Below are 18,853 nucleotides of genomic sequence, written 5' to 3' on the forward strand. Positions count from 1 at the left end.
TTCTCCCCGTGTCTGCGTGGGTTTCCTCTGGGTGCTCCGGTTTCCTCCCACAGTCCAAAGATGTGCAGGTAAGGTGAATTGGCCATGCTAAATTGCCCGTAGTGTTAGGTAAGGGGTAAATGTAGGGGTATGGGTGGGTTGCGCTTCGGCGGGTCGGTGTGGACTTGTTGGGCCGAAGGGCCTGTTTCCACACTGTAATGTAATGTAATGTAATCTAATCTAATATGAAAGTAGATGCAGTTTGTATATGCTCATAACAGTCCAATTGGTTTTGCAAGTAATTTTTGTACAGTGAGTATCTTGAAGTATATTTGTGGCCTTTATATACTGGTTTCCTCTTTCCATTACCTGTCGTTGCACATTTCAGTGTTGGCAACACATTTTCTTCGAATGAAAGGTTTTTACTGGCCTAAAATTCAACTTAAGTGAATGGCTTTTAGGCCATTGTATTGGTTGACATTGCAATTTTGACACCTGATATTGTATTGCACTCAAATTGGTGACTAAAATAAGCATACTCTTTTATCGACTTATAGACCCTAAAGGCAGATAAACAAGTAAACTTCTGAGTATCGTTGGAAAATTAAGCAAACCTTTTCAGACTTGATTTCTGCGACTAATATTTCTTTTTTAACTTGTGTTCTTCGTTTAAAATGAAGTGTAAATTAGCTTTCCAATAAAACAAAAGTAATTAATGCCAGCAGATTGGGAGGGACTGAAGCTGGTGGAAGACAGCATTTCCTGGTACAGATCATTTCCATGACTTAAATGGTACTTTTCTGTTGCAAGCAGAAAATTAACAGCCTGTTGTTGTTGTTGTCTCTTGTCACTATGGAAGTTTTTATTCAAGCTTCACTCTTCCATTTTGCACAATGGCATCAAGGGAAATGGAAGATGATGTTATGGAAATTGCCCTTGCACTGTTTTCATTCCACCATCTTTTGAGTTGTTTAACTCAGGACATGGTTTAATGATAGGGGCAATGCTTGAAATACAGTTGATCAATTAAATTATGACTTTGCATTAGAATGACTAATAAAATATGATACTCAAATCTAACCAGTTGGAATGATTTCTATCACAGCATGCCCTGTGCCTGTACCCACGTGCCCTGGTTCTGTTTCTGGTAGTTCTTGTGGCAGCTCTCCATCTTGTCATTTTGCCTCTCCTCCTGTAAGTAAGCCTATTTCAATGACAAATTATTTATTCCACTGACTAAAATACTGCCATTGAGGTTAAATGATGAATTAACTTGACCAATTTCATGAATTGATAATCATCGCTGAGTGGATAATTTGAAACTGCTGTAAAGACTTCTTGTTTTCATATATTTTATGTTTAATTCAGCAAGACTGATGTTCATTTCAGGTCAAAGGATAGCCATTTAATAGAAAGATTATCAGGAACGTTTGTTGACCTTGACTTGCACAAAAAAAGATCAAATCCTGCTGCAGAGTTGTTAATGCTTTTAATTTATTAAATAAATACTTGATAGTACAGAACTTAAATATTGCTAAAAGGAGTCAAACAGTTGAAGCTTTCCTCTTACATTCATCAGAGCGAGGATATAAGAAACCGATTTAAGGGAAAAGAATACACACTATACAGCATGAGAAGAATGTGCTGATTGACTGGGTCATTGTTGGCGTGGATATTCTGCAGCAGTAGTTAATGTTTTCTTTTTAAAAAGGGTGCAATGTATGTGCAAATTTATTTTGCCTTCATACAAGGGTCCTGTGTATTTGCATATGTAGCTTCTACATATATATCACACTGTGTGCCCAGCTGACGATTGGTCTCTGGTGCAACTCTCAGCACAATCTGGATTATTTAATAAATTATTTCCAATAGTTGAATTACACCTCATGGTGGATGTACTTAACCCCTAACATTTACTGCATCATCAAAGCTTGAGACAGCTTGCTTCACCTGTTCTTCAAATTTTTGAGACAGTTTTACAGGATGGTGCTGTCAAGCCATGAGGTTTTTTTTTAACTGATCGCACAATGAGTAATGTGATATGAATTTGAGTGCCAGTGTGATGCCAGGTATGTAGACTGGCAGACCATATCAAAACAACATGACCCATTAACCATTTGTAGCAAGCAGCATGTTTCTCATGCTCATTCAACCTATGCTTGCAAATACATCCACCATTCAATGTCATTCTGCTATTGGAAATCTTTTATTAAATAATCCAGACTTGTAAACAAAAATTGTTGTGGAGCCAGACTTTGCTGCATCCCCATGGCAATGTACTGACCAATCAGACTCCACCTATCTGATTTGAGAATTAAAATGAACAGTGATTTGTTGCTGAGTCTCTTTGGCAATGATGACCAGCCAGTCATCACTCTTTCTGTGTTGAATAAAGTGGTGTCTCTTTATTCAAATCGGTCTCTTACATCCTCATTCTGCTAAGTGGAAGCTTCAACTTCCTGGCTCCATTTCACAGTCTTAATTAGATTAGATTAGATTACTTAGATTAGATTACTTACAGTGTGGAAACAGGCCCTTCGGCCCAACAAGTCCACACCGACCCGGAGAAATTAGCTCAACACTATTTTGATAACACACGTAATTCTGATTCACTCTAACACCAATTCCAGCTAAGTTTGCAATCCTGTATCAAAGCTAGCTGTACATTTAGCCCACATATGCAACCGCAAATTTGTTTTTATGTATTAATGTGGGCAGACTGATCTCTATTTTGTTAATATTGTTACCAAAAGCACACCTTGTGGTGCATCAGAACTACCATTTTCCTTTCTTCATTGGCAGCCAAATCATTACCTGTGTTGCTACCATGATGGTTTGTAGCAATATCTTTTAAACCTTAAAACAGAATTATTTTTGCTTCTGTGCACATTTTCCATGGACAAGCTCAAATTAGTCAGTAGTAATTGTCACACTCCAACTTGATACGTCTGATTCACAGTTCTCCAAGCACTTTGGATTATCTGAAAGGATGCAACTTTTAGTGTTTGTTAGAGCTACCAAACGTGACTAGATAACATAAAAATGGTAAGCGATTAAAATATATTTATAGTATCTATCCAAATCAGTCACTTGTTGAGTACAGGTGCAATACCCAAAATCTGGCTATCTGTATGCTGAACACTTTTAACAATGTGCTGATTCAGTTGTAGGGTCTGTTGAGGTTCATAGTCTGATATTGGTTTCAGGGTATGTAACTCTTTCAGGATATGTTTTCATTTAATGCTTTTATTATTCAGGGTCTTAATTATCTGCAGTTACTGTACTGATTGGATGTCTGAAATTTAGTATTATCTTTGTTCTGAACATACCAGATTTTGGACCTCCACTTGTATTTAGTAAATAATAAGGTGATACCATCTTTTGTCATGGGATGTTTTGGTTTAGTGGCCAATTTAAAGTCCATTCTTCCATCCGAGGTCGGTACACTGTGTAATGTTGGCTTTTGTGTTAACTCGGGCCGAACCCTTCAGAATAAGCAATCCAAGTGTGAGTGGTCCAACATCCTTTTTTCTGTATTGAAAATGAATTTGAAGAATCCAAACAAAAAGACTTGATTTATAAAATGCTTTTCGTGAACGCTGGATGTCACAAACTGCTTTAGAACCCATCAGCTATTATGAAGTAATGTTGACATAGGGACAGCTAATTTGCATTTTTCAAGCTCCCCCAAACAGCAATGTGATGATTTCCAGATAATCAGTTTTTATTATGATTTGTTTGAAGAATAAATATTGGCCAGGACACTGGGTATAATTCCCCTGCTGTCTTCAAAATAGTGTCACGCACGGAATCTTTTATATTCACCTGAACAGGCATACTTCAGTGATTATGTATTTTGGTGTCTTAACAAGCCTTCGCTTTCCAGAGATTATTCAACATTTTAGTTGTGCAGGAATTTTAAAAGAATCGCAGAGCAAATTGACCATTCCAATCTTGTCTTGTACACATACACTGGAACAGTTCCCTAAAGAGCAATCTTTTAAGCATAAACCAATCTAAAACTGTTTTGTGTTCAAGAAGAAATCTGGCAGAATTAACAGAACAAGGTGTAATTTGTAATTTTTTAGTGCAGCTCCATGACTATAGAGACAGAACGTAATGTGTTCTGATATAGTTACAATAATGCAACCTCTTTTGTTTTCAGTCGTTACCAGATATGCAACGTATACAGGAAGATGCTCTGTCTTCTCCTCCTGTGGGTCCGCCTAATTATCTGCAGGTTTCCAAAGACTCTGCCAGCAGTGGCAGTAAGAACTCTTCATGTGACACAGATGACTTTGTTCTTGTTCCACATAGCATCTCCTCAGATCAGTCATGTAAGCAGCCACTCTTTACTTTTGATGATTTCTTTTGTCTTACCAATCTCAAATATTGACTTTAGTCATTGTAGCAAGGATTTGGGAGCAGATTAACTCTGTTGTTGCAACATTGGCTATTGGGTCCTCAAAACTGATTAGTAAAGGTTTGGCTACTGTTTGATTTCTGCAGCCATTTTTACCCATTGCCATGTTTGGGATCATAGCATATTGTTGTATGAGTAAAAGTGTGTAATTGAGGTGCCCAAAATTGAACAATGTTTCTCAAGCCCCAAAATGGAATAACTTTGCCTCAGTGACATGGAAAAGTGTTTGCCAAAAAATATGAAGTTTAAAAAATTCAGTGTAATCATTGTTTGTGTTTAGTTTTTGGTGTGATTTTGTAACTTCCTTTCAAATTTCATATAAATCATATTCAAGACTTTTAATTCAAAAAGTGGCACCTCCAGCAGCACAGCACTCCATTACCTACACAAGCATCTCTTGTCTTTAAAATGTAAAAGAGGTACAAAGGTGCCCATTAGCCCAAGGTTGACACTGAAATAAGCAGATAATACTAAACTATATGGGCTGAATTGGCTCAATTTGCGTTTTTCCGAATGATTTGGAAATGCGACATTTGTACTTTGGATTTGAAGCTGACATTTTTATTTATTAATTAAATAGCTAATTTAGTTATGACTTAATTATATTTGCATAATCCAGCAAAACACCTTGCTCTGTTTTAACTTAGCTGGTGTAGAATCAGTATACGATCAGACATTATCTGAGGTAATCTTTAAACAATTACAGTTTTGTTTTAGAAATGTTTGACCCCTTCTAAAGTTATCACACTGATTTTAATCAACGTGTAAACACTTGTCTATCTTTAACCATTGTATTCACCTTGTAAAGGTATCTGACAAAGTTTATGGTTCTAAGTCTGTTCTGAAACTTTATACAGATGACATGCCACTGGGGACACTTGGCAGGCGAGCTTCCAGTGAATTTCTGATGTGTGGAGGGTATGTACAAGTCAACTAAAATTTAATTTGCATTAGCTTAATAATAATCGAGAGGTGATTTGAAATTGTAATACATGTACTGGAGATCATGATATGAGCAGAGATGTTGCTTTCCTTTTTAGAAAAAAAGCTGCAGTAAAGCCAGTTCCAGTGGATTAAATTTGTTAGTGGATTTAGGGTTAGAGGAGGCACAAATTCAAAATTCACCACCTAAGAAAAACTCCAAATGAGAATTTGTTCCCTTTCCCCATTCTCAGAATAGTAGAAACGTGAATCCCAGAGAAGGTTGCTGATTTCGATTCCCCTTCAAAAGGAGCTGGATCTAATTTACTAAGGATTGGGGATTCAGAGGAGAAAAAGAAAAGTGAGCATAGAAATGACAAGTACATCATTAATCCCCTTTCTCTCTCTGCTGTTTTTCAAGAAAAATGGCAGTCTCTTTGCAAAGTATGGTTTAATCTCTTTAACTAAAGCTCATGAAAATGCAGAAAAGAATTTCCTCATTAATATTTCCACAGTAATTTTGAGATTTTTGTGCTCCTTTCAAAGGATTAACTGAGAGCTTGGGTAGTGGAGGGAGAATTGAGTTCACAAAACCATACATGGATTAGGCCAAAAGTTTTCTTCACTTCAGACATGGTTTATTTTATTATTTAATCTAATCTCAATATATCTTTGAATGAAAGCTTGTATGAAACTCCTTGAAATCCATTGACCACTTGCAGTAATATTAATTCAAAAATTATTCAGTTGATGAAATATTATCAGACATACACACAAACTTCATTAAGTCTGTTTGTCTTTTTGTGGAATGCAGGATATGCAACTTTAAACAATCTAATGCCTGTTGCTCTGTAACAAGCATAGGTCCATTGCTTTGCACGATGTCTTGTTATGTTTGCATGTGTAAACTGTGAATATATGTAACCCTATTCTTCACTTGAGCAAAGTATGAAAATGTATGCTAAATTTGTGAAAATGAAATGTGCATCTCAGTGCAACAAATGATCGATTTAAAAATTCTTTCCGCTCTTTAGGTATCAATTACTGAACTATACCTTTTTGTAACTATATTTTAATTTTTATAATTACAGAGATGAAAACACCAATATAAATCCAAGTGTGGCGATTAGGTAAAGTAGAGGTATATTAGCTTACCAAAAATTCAGGCTTTCATTTTCTATCAACTTTGCTCCTGTGAAGGATATATAACTCTGGCAAAAGAAAACCCAACTTTTTTATACCATTTATTCTGTAGAAACTCCTGAGAGTAAATACATGTCAGATGTTTAATCTTAGCCAGTCAGAAGAAGACTTTGTTGAGGTCTGAGCCTTGAGGTTGAAATACTCAAGTTCACAGGACAGGTCTTACATTCAAATTTAAAATTAAATCAGCATCTCCGACTTGCTTCCTCCTCCAATGTATCAGGCAGTCACCTTTAACATCTTCTGGGGGCTCAGCTGCTCTACAAAGACCTTCCTCCGCCTCATCCAGGTCAAGCTCTTCTAGCTCAGCCAACAGGTAGGACCTTCATGTCGAGTTTATAAAGGAATAAGTTTTGGGAGGGTTAGCAGGAGAGTTTCTACTTTGGATTCAGTTGAGAAAAGATTAGAGTGGTGCTGGAAATGTACAGTAGGTCAGGCAGCATCCAAGGAGCAGGAATATTGATGTTTCAGGCAGGAGCCCTTCATCAGGAATTCCTGCCCGAAGCGTCGATTTTCCTGCCCCTCGGCTGCTGTCTGACCTGCTGTGCATTTCCAGCACCACTCTAATCTCCAGCATCTGCAGTCCTCACTTTTGCCGATGCAATTGAGAAATTAAAACCAAAATACACTTGAAATTGTGCTGTTTAAGTTATGCTTCAACATTCCACTTAAATTCATTTCCATAAGCATGAATGTTAACTCTTCCATGATGATGTATCTGGAGTAGTGTGTACAGGACTAGTCATTGTACTTACAGAAGGATGTTACATCATTGCAAGCAGTTCAGGGAAGGTTTATGAAACTAACATCTGGATTGAGCAGATTGCCTAATGAAGAAAGGCTAGACAGGCCAAGCCTGTATCCTTTGGAGTTTAGAAGAGTCAGAGGTGATTTAATTGAAACATATAAGATTCTGAGGATAGTTGACCATGTGAATGTCAAAAGGATGTTTCCTCTTGTGGGCAAACTTCGAACTAGGGGTCATGGTTTAAAAATAAGGTGTCACCATTTAAGACAGAAATGAGGAAACAGTTTTTCTCTGAGGGCTGTGTCTTTGGAATTCCCTTCCTCAAAAGACTGTGAATGCAGAATCTTTAAATGTTTTTAAAGTAGCGGTAGATAGATTCTTGATGATCAAGTGGATGAAAGATTATTGGGGCTATGCAGGAATGTAGATCAGCCATGACTTCATTAAATGGTAGAACAGGCTAAAAGGGCCAAGTCATATGTTTGTTGTGCTATCCAACAACATAATTGAATAGTTTTTTCCATTTTAAAAGTCTTTGCATTATTGTATTAACTTAAACCATTATTAATATAGCTGGTGATATATTATCATCAAAATTAACATTTCTCAAAACTTGCAAACTTTTGAAATAAGAATACCTACTCCTTCATCTGTGAGTAACCCAATTTTACATACTGAAAACCTATTCTTAAAAATATACGTAGAATTGGATATAGAAGAATTTGTAAAATCTGTTCCCAAGACAATGTGTCCAATTTGAAGAGCTTTTTGACCCTGCAAGTGTAACCACTATCTGGAACTGGGACTTGATTGTAGTAAATTGAATCTTGGACCACTATAAAAAGGTGATGGAAAACATGAGTTGAAGTGCTTTTAGGCATCATTCACCTATGTTTTAAATTCAGCAATCTTGGTGGTGGTTCAGTTGAGTGCAAAAGAAGTGGACCTCTTCCCTGCCCCAGTGTTCAATTGAAATACTCAAGTTGACAGGACAAGTCTTGCATTCAAAATTAAAAATTAAATCAGCATCTTTGACTTTCTTCCTCCTCAGATGTATCAGGCAGTCACCTTTAGGCAGTCATCTGAGACAAGTCTGAGACTTGGAAGAAATTAAATTGAATTTGCAATTTGTTTAAGGCTGTTGATGCACAGGATATATGGTACTTGAAAGTTGTGATTATGAATTAAACAGTGTTAAGGCTGTTAGTTTTTCAGTTCAGTACACTTGAGATATTCAGTGAGGGAAATTAAAATTGTTTTTCTGAAAAAGGAACGGGAAACTTCTAGCAGAAGAATAAGTGTTTATAACATTTCATGAGAAGCTGCAAATCCGAATGCAAGATTAATTGGAGTTATTATTGACCAGGAATCAGACCAGATCACCCATACAAATGCTATGACTATAAGAGCATGTCAGATGCTGGTAATTCTGAAGCATGTAACTTACCTCCTGACTCCCATAACCTCTGTCATCTACAAGGCTACAGTGGAGAGTCTGCTTGCCCGGATGACTGCAGCTCTGACAGAAGCCCAACACAATCAGTGAGCATCTCCTCTACCTGCTTATCCCTCGAACAGGCACACACAATGGCAGCAGAGAGTATGATATGCAAGGTGCACTGCAAAAGCTCATCGTGGTTCCATTGACACACCTTCCAAACCTGTAACTTCTGCCACCTAAAAGCACAAGCTCAGCAGGTGCATAGCAACACTAGCACCTGAAAGTTCCTGTCTAAACCATACACTATGCTGATATGGAAATACATCACTGTTTTTGTACTATCATTAGTCAACATTGTGAGTGGGATGCGCAAACCTGCTTTAGATAGTTTGTGGGAGTTCAAAGAGGTGGCTCCGCACCATCATCAAAAATGGCACAATTAGGGATGGGCAATAATGTTGGCTTTACCAGTGATGTCCTTATGCCACAAGCTAGTTTTAAAAGTACCCATCATGTAACATAACTAAATTAACATTCCTGTTGAAAGTCATTTTTATTAAATTTGCTAAATACCATTTAATACATAAGAATTAATGAATGAAAGATGGGTTAGTGCAATACAATTGAATGATCATGCCATATGTGAATCATTGTATGAATTATTTCTATGCTGTGGAGGACATCAGAGTCTATTGGCATTTTTTTTTAATATTGATTCAGTTTTTCAAAAAAACGTAACAATGTGTATATATCCCAATTCCCCTCCCTGTATCTACTTCAACCTTTCAATTTCTCTCGTGCATGAATAGTACAGTTTTTAAGAAATGAGGCATTGACAGTTCTTCAGCAGAAGTATCCTAAAACATAGAAACGTTCTTGGTTTGGTCTTGTTGGGTACATTTGAGTTGTGTGCGAATGCTTCCCAGCTCAACTAAGGTAGGTTTTCTTTGTCCATGAAGAAGATGAAAATGCAATTTGTTTTCTGGAGGAAATTGGCATAAATATTGAGTAATAATTAAATTCCATGTTAGATATAGGTGATTGGTGTCCAGTTATTGTGTCAAACGTGTTAACTTCGCCTTGAAGAGTTACTGGCTCTTCACCAAATATCTGAAATGCAGAACGTTTCCTGGAGAGGTCAACAAATGTGCCTGGGTTCAGTTTTTACTTATAAAGATTTGCTTATAATAATTTAGTACAAGTGATTAGTGCTTTAACTGGCTTGATGGCTCAATGGTTAAATGCTCTAGCTGGTGTGACAATGGACTGTACAGCTCAGTCATATTCAGCCGTAATCCTTGATCTCTGCTTGGCTGATATCTGGGGCATCCCCTGAGCTTGATAATTCAACAAGGGTTGCCATTACCAATGTCCTTAAAAGGAGAATGCATGCGTGTGTGTGGATGTTGCTGTGAATCATTATGCCTCCCACAGTTTGTAATCTGCATATGCTTGATAACCATACTCCCTTGAATAGAGGTACAGGGATTCGACCAGTGCGCACAGATATTTACTGCAGAGGGGGTTGGGGTAGAGTGGTTAAATAAAAATAGTAGTGTCACTGTCTTGCAAGTGAATTTGAGTAGTGTATGCAGGTAAATATTCATTTACAAAAAAAAATAACTTGGAGGTGACAAAACATAGGATTTTGAATTTCTCCATTCCCTGCACCTTTATTTGCAATACAAAAAAAAATTAATTTAACTGAGAGGAGAGACTTTCAGTGCTGTATATTCAGTAGTAACTATTATGTCATATTTCTTGATGTACATTTCTGCTGATGAGAAATTGCAGTTGAGGATTGAGTAGATGCTGACTTATTTTTGTGCATGTTAAGATAATACCATTTTTTTTCTTTAAGAATCTCCTGTGGCACAATGGTGTATCAGTGCATTACACCAGTGAGTAATGGGAAATGTGTTAACACTGGTGAGTTCCCTGTTAACGGTCAACTTATTGAGAAAGTGCCAGGCACAAGGTACTTCTCTCACAAAGAGAGGGAGAATATCAGTGTGAGTGATCTGCACTGTGCCTGTATCTCCAAGCAGCTGTTTACAGAGCAGTGTAGAGATCTGGGAGAATTATGTCTACTCAGCCTTTTGGCAAGAGAACAATAAAAAAAATTATAAGTTTGTCAAGTTGGCAGGAAAAATTTTAAAAATTGTTTGCCTTCTGACCCATCAAGTCAGATTTTGATTTTTTTTCAGCCTTCATCAGAGACTTGTGAAACTGTGCTGACCATTGTGGATTATAAATAGAGCACTTAGTTTTTTTTAACTGGATCATTGAGTTTATTACAAATCCTATTATAAGGAATATGCATGTGTTTGCCCAGCCAACTGGATATTCGGTTCTAAATTTTTCTTGAACTTGGTGCTGCTAGGGAGTGGTTGGTGGTTTCTGTAAAATAAACACTTGTTGCTGACTTTACAACTCTCTTGGACAACTAATTTACTGTCATAGCGATATGCATAATTTGGTTTGCCTATATCCTCAAAGAATTGCAGTAGATCTATCAAGCATGATTTCCCTTTTATAAATCCATGCTGAATATGTGTGATTCTACCACTGTTTTCTCAGTGCTCGGCTGTAAAATGCATGATAATGGACTCTAGCATATACCCTACTACCGATGTCAGACTCGCTACTCTATAATCCCCTGTGTTCTCGTTAATTCCATTTTTAAATAGTGTGGATAAATTAGCTACCCTCCAATCTGCAGGAACTGTTCCAGAGTCTAAAGAATCTTAGAAGATAACCACCAATGTACCTACTATTTTTAGGACCACTTCCTTGAGTATTCTGAGATGTAGATTATCAGCCTTCTATCAAATAGGTTTCCCCAGCTATTTCTGTACTAATACAGATTTGCTTTAGTTCTTCCCTGTCAACAAACCCTTCGTTCCCTATCATTTCTGGTACATTATTTGTGTCCTGCTTTGTGAAGGCAGACTTGAAGGAATTTAGGCTAACTGACGTATAGTTTTCTGCTTTCAAACTGTTCAAGAACGGAGACAGTCTGCTGGATCCCTCTTCAAGTTATGAAATTTGAAAGGATTCAGAAAATATTTACAAGGATGTTGCCAGGGTTGGGGGGTTAGTGCTAAAGGAAGGGACTGAAGAGGCTAGGGCTGTTTTCCCTGGAGCATCGGAGACTGAGGGGTGACCTTAGAGGTTTATAAAATCATGAGTGGCATGACTAGACAGAGTATTTTCCCTGGGGTGGGAGTGTCCAAAACTTGAGGGCATAGGTGAGAGGGGAAAGATTTAAAAGGGACCCAAGGGGCAACATTTTCATTCAGAGGGTGGTGTGCATCTGGAATGAGCTGTCAGTGGAGGATGGTACAATGACAACATTTAAAAGGCATCTGGATGGGTATATGAACAGGAAGGGCTTAGAGGGATATGGGCAGAATGCTGGCAAATGGAACAAGATTAATTTAGGATATTTGATTGGCATGGATACGTTGAATCGCAGGGTCTGTTTCCGTGCTGTACAGCTCTATGACTCCATGATTCAATCAAGTCACATCTGATCTGAATCATCTAGTTGTAAATCCCTTGACACTCTGAATAAAACGTACTTGATTGCAGTCTCAAGTTTCAGTTGACCACAACATCCATAATCCTTTGGGGCAGAGAATCAACCCAACTCTCAACAAATGTTAGAAAAGCCTTCAAGTTATTATAGTTTGAGGAAGATAGGATCGCAAGTCTAGTTCCTGTATGTAGATAGTTACTGAAGATGAAATAGTGTCTCTCTTGGTCGAATAGTCACCTACAACATATGCCGAGGCAGAATGTAGCCATTTGAACAAGGTTCTGACGTTTCTAGAATCAATTCAGCTTCAGTTGCTGTTTTAATGGAAGCCATTAGGACTACCTGATGAAGGAGCAGTGCACCGAAAGTTGGTGCCTCCAAATAAACCTGTTGCACCATAACCTGGGATTGTGTGGATTTTAACTCTCTTTTAATGGAGACTGCAGTTTTCATTTCTATAGATTTGCCTGAAGAAAAAAGTTGTCTTCTGGATTATAATTTAAATAGGTTTTTGCGACAATACTATGGCTTTAAGAGGTGTATTTTGTCATTTCTTTTTGGAGAGGTTTTAAGACAGACATATGCAGCTGTCAATTGAAAGCCTATAATGTGAACAGCTTGTGAGGTCTTGGGTTCTTTTTTAAAAGCTGGAAGAATAGAAGCAGCCTGAATGGGGAGGGGCAAGCTCCCACAAAACCAAGATTTTCCGATTTAGTTTTTCTGGGTCTTGAAGCTGAGTGGAAGCTGCAGTAAGATATTCGAACATGGCCCTTGTTCTATTGCAATTAATTGCTTATTCTCAGTTGGAATGATGCTGGTGCACTAGACCAGGCATTGGTGTTCTGTATCGCTCATGGATTCTCATGAGAATTATGCTTGGTAGAAAGATTGCTCTTTTCAGGCAAGAAGTAACAAGTGATCTCTGGATTTGTTTTAAAAAAAAAGTATTTTATCGGCATGGTTATATTTTACCTACTACTCTCACTTTAACAAAATACTGAAAAATCTTTCTTCTCTTCTCTTGCTTGTTCGTCGGCTCACTTTTTCATGAATTAAGTTAGGAATTCATAAAGGAGAAGACGTGGTGAGTCTAGAGAGGGATATGTTGATATTCTAGCGCATGTTGACATAAAAAAAGATGGTGTTGGGTGTTTTGAGAAGCATTATAGTAGAAAAATCCGCAGGACCTGTGACCTATCTCAGAATAGTAAGCGATGCAAGGGAGGAAATTGTTGGGGCCTAGTATAAAATCTTTTTATCATCTTCAGTCACAGCGAAGGTCACACAAGACTGGACAATAGTCAACATTGTTCCTTTTATTTAAGAAGGACAATAGGTATACTCCAGGAAATTACAGGCTGGTGAGCCTTACATCAGTGGCAGAGATATTATTGGAGCAAATTCTTACGAGCAGGATTTATTCACATTTGAAAAAATACGGATATATTAGCAATTGGCAGCATGGCTTTGTGTGCGGACAGTCAAGTCTCAAATTTGATTTGAGTTTTTTGAGGAAGTGACAAAGATGACTGGGTGATGGATGTTGTCTACATGGACTTCAGCATGGCCTTTGACAAAGTCTATCATGGGAGGCTGATACAAAAGATAAATTCCCATGGAATCCACTGTGAGCTGGTAACGGTCACAGGACAGTCTTGGAAGACAGTAGTGATGGAAGGGTGTTTTTCTGACTGAAGGTCTATGACCACTGGTGTTGTGTAGGGGTCTGTGCTAGGCCTTTGTTGTTTGTAACATTGGAAGACAATGTAGGTGGTCAGATTAGTAAGTTTGCAGATGACACAAAAATTGGAAAAGCTGTGGGTAGTGAGGATTGTCAGAAGATACAGCAGGATATAGATAAGCTGGAGATTTGGGTGGAGAAATTGCAGATGAATTTAATCCGAACAAAAGTGACATGATGCATTTGGGAAGGTCTTGTGCAGGAGGGATGTATACAGTGAATGGCAGAATCCTTAGAAACATCAACATACTGCGTATGTCCATAGTTCCCTAAAAGTGGCAGCACTAGTGGATGAGATGGTCAGAAGACACATGGCATGCATGCGTTCATTGTAAAGTGTAAAAATTGGCAATTCATCTTGCAGCTGTATAGAATTTTAGTTAGGCCACCTTTGGAGATTGTCTGAGGCTTTTGAGAGAGTATGGTAAAGGTTTACCAGGATGTTGCCTGGTTTGGAGGTATTAGCTATGAGAAATATAGTTTGTTTTCCCTCTTCCGTAAGGCAGGAGATACAGAAGCTTGAACACATGCATCAACAGGTTCAAGAACAGCTTCTTCCCTGCTATTGATAAACTGATGAATGGCCTCTGTATCAAGATCAACTCTGTTTGAAGTTAATATTGATCTTGCTTTGTGCACTCCTGTGCAGTGTAACCTGTATGCCTTGCTCTGTCTAAGCAGCATATGATCTCGATTTCCTTGTTTGCTATGATCTGCCAGCACTGCTGTCAAGACAAAGCTTTTCACTGTGTTTGTGTACACATGACTGCAACAAATCAAACATCGGAGGCTGAGGAGTGACCTGATAGAAGTTAACAGAATTATGGGAGGCATGGATAGAATGGGTAGTTAGACTCCTTTTCCCACGGTAAAAAAGCCGGTTACTGGCTAGAGGACATAGATTTTAAGATAAAAGGGGGAAAGTTTAAAGAAGATGTGCAAGGCAAGATTTTTTTTACAAAGAAGGTTGTAAGGTTGCAAGTTTTGAGAAGATTTGTAGCTCGGGTTGAGGTTCACCATGCATGGTGACGAAACTTCTGAAAACAAACCTACCAGCTCAGCGAGCAAACTTACAACCTGAGGGTGGTAAGTGCCTAGAATGTGCTACCAGAGGACTTGGTGGAAGAGAAACGTTTAAGAGGCATCTTGTCAGGTACATAAATAGGCAGGGAATAGGGGGATATGGGCCCCATAAGGATAAAAGATTTTTAGTTTAGAAAGGCATAGGCTTGATGGGCCAAAGGGCCTGTTACTGTGCTGTGGTGTTCTTTCTACAGGTGCATTTGCTCTTCATTGTGGTATATGTAAAATACTACAGAGATGTCAATGATGGAGTCCATAAAACCACAAGATATGCAAACAGAATTAGGCCATCTCAGTCTTTTTCTGTTGTCCCCACCTCGCAATCTCTTGGATTTCTTTATTTCTAGGATGTAGCTGTATTTTCATGCAGAATTACTGTGCTGTAATTCCAGGTGTCAAAAAGTGGAAAAGTTCAAACACACACACACACAAAAAGTTGTCATTTAGAATTTAGGTTTTGCAGTCTCTGTGAATGTTATTTTGTAAGCAGGATGTTCTGTAAGGAATGCTCACAGCATTCTGTACACTGCAAATGTTACAAGTAGAATTGGAGAGATAGAAAGGAACCTTGAGTATTTCGCCATCATTTGAGAAATCTGAGACTGTGTAATTCATGGTGGGGAGAGGGTTCAATGAATAGCTGTGCTACCCAGGAGTTGGTAAGTTTAAAGATGCTTCAGGATGATCTGAAGTAATCATTAATTATTTTTCCTCTGCAAATGCAAAAAGCTTGACTGGTGTTTTGGTTTGGTTTGAAAGAGTTAACTTGTGCAGTTTTATTTTCACTGTTCTTTTGGCTGGAGCTAATGCTTTCATTAAGTCCTTGAAAAGTCAAATGAGAAGGATCTCGCCATGTCAAACCACAAGCAAATAAGACTTGTTACGTGGAGGGGGCGTGTGGGAGGTTGCAGGCGTCATTAAGTTAAACTGAATATGAGGTGATTAATATTAGCAGTCAGTCTGAGACATGTTTGTCAACATAAGCTGCTGCCTTTCACAGATACCCTTGCTTTGAACCGTATTTACCATGAACTGTGTTACTTGCTTTGATTATTTTTATCTTTATGACTTATTTCCGTTGTGATGTTGATCACCTTTAAATTCTGAAACATCATTTGGTACGGCCTTGGAACAGAGCGTTCCCAGTGACTTTCCCTGTATTTGTTTTCGTGGAACTTCCAGGTTTTATGTAATCTGATGCAGCTGGATGGGGGAAGAGAAAGGGAAGATTGTGTAAATGTTTTTTTATAAATTTAGAGCAGTTTGTTATATAGCTCACAATAGACTTTCATTACAGTTAGTCTTCATTATTTACTTGCTTTGCCCAGACAAAGTTGAAAGGAAGTTCATGCAGGTTTTCATGTGAAACCGGTTTCAAGTGGAGCATTTTGTTTATAACAGAGAAACAAGGCTCCTACTCATTAGGTTGATGTCGCATAACAGCTGGTCAAAATATTTTAAAACCTCATTTTAATAGTCAGATAATGGTGCAGATACATCAAGGAGCTGTAACTCCTGCCTCATGGCCAGCTGTCGTGTGTTTTAACTCCAGGCCGTGTCCACCTCCAGTGTCGCCTCGCACTGAGTCAGCTCCGATTCCAGTCCCTACTCAGATTCGAAACTATCAGCGAATTGAGCAGAACCTGCATGTAACTTCCAGCCACAACACCAACCCCTATGGGTCACCCAGGTATGTTACTTACTTGCATTCAGTGCACTTCAATATTGTGTCATGTCTTCCTTTACAAATTTCTTTGTAATAAATGTTTTACCTTACATACCTTACATTTACCCCTGACTAATGCACCTGGTTGATTTATTTCTGATATTGAACTTTATGCAATCTGGTATGGATATTTTTAATCAATCTGTTAAAGACACGTTATCACATACTTCTACAGCAGGTGGGACTTGAACCCAGCCTTCCTGGCTCGAAGACGGTCACACGACAACTGCATTACAAGAGCCAGTCCCCAGCTCTTTTTAATTAAACCTCCACCCAAGCAATTTGTCCCTAATTAAAATACCAATTAGCAAGTGCAACCCACCTGAGGCAGTGCAGCAACAAGAAAATCAGGAAGCGTCGAAAGAGATTTAACTAAAATGAACTTGGAGGGAGCAATAATGCCCTCCAACCTGTTTGGTGCGCTCCTCTCTTAAGACTTTGAGTGCATAGTTGGACACGGTATGCTCTCTCTCTCTAAACAATCCAGGCACCAATCTCTAGCTCTATTTTTTAGTAAAACTGCTGCAAAATTGCCAGTTTCTCCAATTCGAAGAAGAATTAACAACAATCCCCAATAATTTTTAAATTAAACTGCCACCAAATCACCTGTGTCCCTAATTGAATTAATGAGGAAAAGGAACTGTCCACAAGGGATAATGCAACAATAACAAAAAAAGGGAGGAGATTAAATTAAAGTGGAGGGGAGTGGGAAATAATGCTCTGCAACCCCATTGGTGCTCATCTCTCTCTTCAAATCACCCATTTCTTCAATTAAGGGAATAATCGATAACAATATTCTCTCAAGCTCTTAAATGAAGCCCAAAGCACATCACTTGGCTCTCAATTATTATGGAGCTGTTTTGATTGACCTTTCAAGGGACCTGCTTTTTTAATATTGACATCAACTGAAAGAGAGATTGGATGATAAGGAGGATGTTCTGACTGTCTTCTGTGTAAGGTTTGTAATCTGACCACAGTATCAGTGCTATATAGTTTTGTTTTATTCATTCGTGGGATGAGGGCATCACTGGCCTGGCCAGCATTTATTACCCATCCCAGCAGGCAGTTAAGCATCCATGATATTGCTGTGGGTCTACAGTTACATGGAGCTGAAAATGTGTTGATGGAAAAGGGCAGCAGGTAAGGCAGCATCCAAGGAGCAGGAGAATCGACGTTTCGGGCATGAGCCCTTCTTCAGGAATTTGATTCCTGAAGAAGGGCTTATGCCCGAAACGTCGATTCTCCTGTTCCTTGGATGCTGCCTGACCTGCTGCGCTTTTCCAGCAACACATTTTCAGCTCTGATCTCCAGCATCTGCAGTCCTCACTTTCTCCTAGAGTTGAATGGAGTCTGGGCCGGGTATGGATGGCAGTTTCCTCTCTTAACGGACTTAGAGAATCAGTTGGGTTTTTCCTGGCAATCATGTCATCATTAGATGATTTTTTACAATAAATACCAGATTTCAATTTATTTAAATTTCACCATCTGCCATGGCTAGATTTGAAGCTGGGTCCCCAGAACGTTTTCTGGGTTTATTGATTAACAGTGCATCCATAAAACTACTAGGCTCTTGCCTATCCTTGGTCAGCTCAGACTGGATTTAGGCAATGGAAACATTCTACAAACCATGCAAATGTACATTCTTTCAGATATAAAAGAAAACTTGTGTACTCATACTTTCATTTTAAATTCAACTATCTTGCCCTTTCCTGAGGTGTGACTGCTGTATTCAAGGCTGCCTTCAGCTGCAACATGGTTAGCAGGATGTAATATTCGAATCTGAGATTCATAATGGGTCACACTATTTTATGGAAGTACCTGCACTTCCTGCTGCTTAGAACATTTGTGCACCTCAGAAGTTCTGGATGTAGGTCTGCTCACTGAGCTGGAAGGTTCGTTTTCAGACGTTTTGTCGCTGTATTAGGTAATATCTTAAAAGAGCCTCCAGATGAAACACTGGTGGTGTAGCCCATTTTCTACTTGTATTTGAGTTTCCTTGAGTTGGTGATGCCATTTCCTGTGATGACGTCATTTCCTATGGTGATAT

The 18,853-nt window shown here is 38.5% G+C and overlaps 1 protein-coding gene across 12 annotated transcripts in view; it reads left to right on the forward strand.

The window, feature by feature from the left end:
* The window catches only part of ulk2 (unc-51 like autophagy activating kinase 2), a 117,151-nt gene that overhangs the window by 71,992 nt on the left and 26,306 nt on the right, over nt 1-18,853 (forward strand). For 7 of the 12 annotated variants that reach the window (XM_043718180.1, XM_043718181.1, XM_043718190.1 and 4 more), the window contains 5 exons: nt 1,085-1,173; nt 4,145-4,316; nt 5,260-5,320; nt 6,750-6,842; nt 16,633-16,770. In XM_043718180.1, coding sequence (XP_043574115.1) covers nt 1,085-1,173; nt 4,145-4,316; nt 5,260-5,320; nt 6,750-6,842; nt 16,633-16,770 — 553 coding nt within the window. Of the gene's footprint in view, nt 1-1,084; nt 1,174-4,144; nt 4,317-5,259; nt 5,321-6,414; nt 6,454-6,749; nt 6,843-16,632; nt 16,771-18,853 lie in introns of all 12 variants that reach the window. The other 5 variants (XM_043718183.1, XM_043718192.1, XM_043718182.1 and 2 more) reach the window with 4 other exon arrangements.

The sequence above is a fragment of the Chiloscyllium plagiosum genome, chromosome 28 (assembly GCF_004010195.1).
Source record: "Chiloscyllium plagiosum isolate BGI_BamShark_2017 chromosome 28, ASM401019v2, whole genome shotgun sequence".
Taxonomy (NCBI): domain Eukaryota; kingdom Metazoa; phylum Chordata; class Chondrichthyes; order Orectolobiformes; family Hemiscylliidae; genus Chiloscyllium; species Chiloscyllium plagiosum.